We start from the raw sequence: 4856 nt of genomic DNA on the forward strand, positions 1-4856 counted from the left end.
GACGTGCTCAAAAAGACAGATAAACAAGCACACACAACACGCTTACTTTACACACATACATAAACATTTCCAGTAGGCAAATTGTAGTACAGTAATAGTACCATACAATCATAAAAAAACATCATTTTTTATGTTTCACGTAGAATGAATGAATTCAGCGACAAGTTCAAAATCGGGTGCAATGTCGACAAACAAACGTCAAAAAGCCATTGGACTAACTCACACTTTTACCAGATCATCATCATGTGGATATAATAGAATCAAATATTCCAAAACAGAACCTTATCCTGGAGTCACAAGGTGACCGCATAAACATTCCAGAAGTGGGAATCAAATAAAGTTTTATACACCATTTTATACGCCATTTTTATTGGGTAAATGGAGGGTAGACTACCAGCCTTTCAGGAGATATAAAACTGCCCCATGGAAAGGTCTCATAAGTTTTGCAATGTCATGAATATGTGATAAAACAGATACAATTTCCTTCCAGGTCCGGTTTAGAAACAGACTTTATGGAAATGCATATGCTAATAAAAAATTTAAATCACCAATCCAGTCACAATCGGCTGTAAGGGAGGTGAGGTTTAATATGGTTGCTATCCTGTAACCATGCACATAATATTAATCTTCACTGACACGGGGGCGCCAAAATGGCCGCCCATGATGGACCAGTTGCACCCTGGATCCCCTGGGCTATTATGGTGTCTGCAACTAACTGCATTGCGAAGGAGGTTGCAGGCTGTGGATGGCTCCAGATGCATCTGCCCCTCTCCCCCTGTCCTTCCAAATTCAGTTATTGGGCAATAATTATGTTTCTAATGCAAGGTCTGCCAGGGGAAATTGCTAGGTTTATCTGTCCTCGCAGACAGCCAGAAGAGATATGAACACTATTGTTATTGAAGCCAAACTATCTTGCTCTAGCTAAATTGATATATGATGGGAAGAAGCAACATGTTGGAGATCATTTGACATTGATATTACATTTAGTCATTTAGCAGACGCTCTTATCCAGAGCGACTTACAGTAAGTACAGGGACATTCCCCCTGAGGGAAGTAGGGGGAAGTGCCTTGCCCAAGGACACAACGTTATTTTGCACGGCCGGGAATCGAACTGGCAATCTTCAGATTACTACTCAGCCACCTGACTCCCTGATATATACACACACCACATGTTTTCCTGTCCTGTAGTACCTTCTGAATTGGATTGCACACAACAAATACAGTGTTACAGGGCGTTGACACTTTATTGGAGGAAAGAGCAAGTGTGACATCTGGAAGAGAGCTAACCATCTCTTTACCCTCCCTTTATCACCTTTTCGTCCCACCACACTTGCTCTCTCCTCCTCTCCCCCCCCCCTTCTCTCTCCTCTCTCTCTCTTTCTCTTCCCCCCTCTTTCTCTTTCTTTCTCTCTCTCCCCTCTCTCTCTCTCTCCTCTCTCTCTTTCTCTTCCCCCCTCTTTCTCTTTCTTTCTCTCTCTCCCCTCTCTCTTTCCTCTCTCTCTCTCCTCCTCTCCTCCCCCCTTCTCTCTCCTCTATCTCTTTCTCTTCCCCCCTCTTTCTCTTTCTTTCTCTCTCTCCCCTCCCTCCCTCCAGGTATATCCATGCCCATCCCAGTGCTGGGTCTAAGGGACCGTTCCAAAGTCTTCAGCGACGGCAGCTGTGTGATGACGGACGGCAGCTTCGTCCTGGCGGGCTCCTTCGTGGCGTTCTTCATCCCCCTCACCATCATGGTGGTCACCTACTTCCTGACCATCAGCGCCCTGCAGAACGAGGCCACGCTCTGCCTGGACCAGCTGGTTCCCCGGCCCAAGTGGAGCACCACGCTCACGCTAGGCTTCCTGCCCCAGTCCTCGCTCTCCTCCGAGAAACTGTTCAGACGCTCCATCAGCCGGGAGGCGGGGGGGGCTGCGGGGGGGGCGGCAGGGGGGGGAATGGGCCCCGGGGTGGCACCTTATGGCCGGCGCACCATGCAGTCCATCAGCAACGAGCAGAAAGCTTCCAAGGTCCTGGGCGTGGTGTTCTTTCTCTTCGTGGTCATGTGGTGCCCGTTCTTCATCACCAACGTGCTGGCGGTGGTGTGCGACCCGCTGAAGTGCGACCCCGTGGTCATGAGTGGGCTGCTCAACGTGTTTGTGTGGGTGGGGTACCTGTCGTCGGCGGTGAACCCCTTGGTGTACACGCTGTTCAACAAGACGTACCGCGCCGCGTTCTCGAGATACGTTCGCTGCAAGTATCAGCCTGAGAAGAAGCCCTTGCAGCTCATACTGGTCAACACCATCCCCCCGCTAGCCTATAACTCCACCCAGATGCCGCTAGGGGACATGCACTCCTTGAGGAATGGGGGGCACCCCAGTGGCGGGCAAGAGGATTTCTCTTTGCCGTCACTGGGAAAGGCCAAGTCGAACCCGCACAAAAATCAGGGAGACAAAGAGGAAAATATCAGTTGTGTGTGAGCTCAGAAAAACTCAACAACACTCCAGGAGTCATTGTTGATTTCATGTATTTTCATGTTGTTCGATTTTCCTGACATTTTTAGGCGGGAACAGGGAACAGGGAATGTCACGATGTTCACACGCGCTAGACAGCGTCGTCTCAGATTGCGAGAGGAAGCAGAGAAACCATGGCAACTATTTTTAATATTTAACTGTTACTGACTGAAAGGAGAGTTGATCCATTGTTTTCAGTTACAGCGATGGCACTTAAGAAGATTGGATATTAAAAGAAATCGAGGAAAAAGGGACCACACAACTCATCCAAATTTATATTTGTACGTACATTGTTTAGTGCACATGAGAAAGTCATTAAGTACGCTCTAGTGTTGTTTTTAACAGAGACTGAACTATCTTTTGTCACCACAGCTTGAGAAACAAGGTTACCTTGATGTGTGTTCGTGGGGGATAGGGCCTATCATGAAGGGACATGAAGGGGTGTTTAAAGTGACGCAATGCCGTTAACTTTTATCTTTCACGGAGAACTTTATCATCACTGTCGTACTGCGAGGTTTAACCAATCACGACCCTCTACTTACAGTTGTCTTCTGTACTGTGGCAGTGATATTGCGGTGAAATTGTCGCACGATGTTAATGATCGTTCAGTGGTGTTGCCCTGGCCTGGACTTGACTGAGAGTTTGGATGTTTTTAATCGTGTCTCTTTGGGCATTGATGTAGTCACGTTTTCTAAATGTGGACTGAAATTTAATGATGTTTTTGCTTTCGATCAAGTAAAATACAGATTAAGCCTAATCTGTATTAATTCTTAATTCTTAGTGCTAGTCTGGTTTAAGTGTGTGATGTGTAATTCTGGGAAACTCAAATTTGAACTGTTGACCTTTGTGATGAACTAGACACAGGCTTTGAGAGAAAGTAGACCTCAACTTTTTCATCACTGCCTTAATCAAATGGAATCCTAAAGAGTTTAAGTACTAAATACTAAAATGTGTGATTCAAAACCACAGTTCAATGCGACCCATTCACCAGCTACATTCAAGTAACCTTTACGAGCTACTTCACATTCACCAGCTACTTCACATTGACAATAATATAATTTAACCAAGTGTAGGATTTTGCAGCACAACCATTATGAGTTACACTATCATTAATTAGGCTACAGTAGAGTCTTTCAATGCAAGTTTTTAATTGGTCTGCTTTCTTCCGAAGATAATGATGATGGGTGATTTTCATTGTCTGCATATTTTAATGTCTTGAATCATAATCAGCCAGGAGTGTGGGGCTGTGCTGGACTATGAGACTGTGCTCTTTCACAGTGGGAGCTTTGCGTGGACCCAGTCAGAATGTGTAGGCTACTTGCGTATGTGATATTCACGTAATTCTCGTGAGAAAAAATGGATATATACAGCAGTGGTTGATAGTACTGTTCATGCTCTCTCGGGTGGTAGTGTACACTGCGCGCACACACACACACACACACACACACACACACACATACAAACACACACAACATCTAAACGTTTTGGGATTTCAAAGAATAATATTACATTTGCCCATGGGTGTTGTTTTGAAGTGGCTTACATCTCAATAGTATCTTCTAACTCAATTGTGGTCAGATATGCACACCAGGAATGTAGCTGATACATAGTGCCTGGAGCAAAAACTAGCAGTGTGCCGGAGTGGATGCCTGTTGCATTTCAATCACTTTACAAACTCAACATGTTCAAGTCATTTATTTGGCATGTACGAGATTTAATAAGTCTGGTTACATTTGCTAAGATAAAGGGCTTTGGGCATAAACGTGTGATAAGGTTCACTTAAACCTCACAAAGACTTTGTGAAGATATGAGTGTGTAATGTGTGTCCTTGTGACACACACACACACACACACACACATACACACATAATTACCCTTTCAAATCTCTTTCATCTTCCACTTCACACCTATTTATACAATGTACTGCTTCTCCCCCTTGTAAATTATTCATACGGACCATCAACCAAAATCGTCATGACCTGCACGACAGATATACCGAATACTATGAAAAGGTGCAATGCAGATTGCCGATGGAAATGTTGTAAAGGGAAATGCATTTTTCCAATTTTGTTGGTGAGTCACGCACCTACTTCTTGGCATGCCTGTTTTGTTACAATTTTGCAATCAGGGAACCAGTACAGTTTTTTTTTCTGACCTGAATATAATATCAATAACTTTGTCAGTCCAACAGCTACGAGTACTGTTATGTAACTGCAGGGTCAGTCCGCTACAGAAAATGTCCACTGTGAGGCAAATCAAAACCACCCATTACTGTTGAATCCTGTCATGGGTTTCCATGACGAACACTGCTTCACATAAACCTGCTTTCTGCTTTTACTTATTTACCAAATGGAAGGACACACATTTCAAA

The 4856-nt window shown here is 44.5% G+C and overlaps 1 protein-coding gene across 1 annotated transcript in view; it reads left to right on the forward strand.

Annotated features, from left to right (window-relative positions):
• The window catches only part of htr2aa (5-hydroxytryptamine (serotonin) receptor 2A, genome duplicate a), a 13647-nt gene extending 10414 nt beyond the window's left edge, over positions 1-3233 (forward strand). The window contains exon 3 of the mRNA XM_062456203.1: positions 1573-3233. Within this exon, the coding sequence (XP_062312187.1) occupies positions 1573-2453 (881 nt within the window). The 3' untranslated portion in view covers positions 2454-3233. The remainder of the gene's footprint in view (positions 1-1572) is intronic.
• Positions 3234-4856: the final 1623 nt, after the last annotated feature.

The sequence above is a fragment of the Osmerus eperlanus genome, chromosome 3 (genome assembly GCF_963692335.1).
Source record: "Osmerus eperlanus chromosome 3, fOsmEpe2.1, whole genome shotgun sequence".
Lineage (NCBI taxonomy): Eukaryota > Metazoa > Chordata > Actinopteri > Osmeriformes > Osmeridae > Osmerus > Osmerus eperlanus.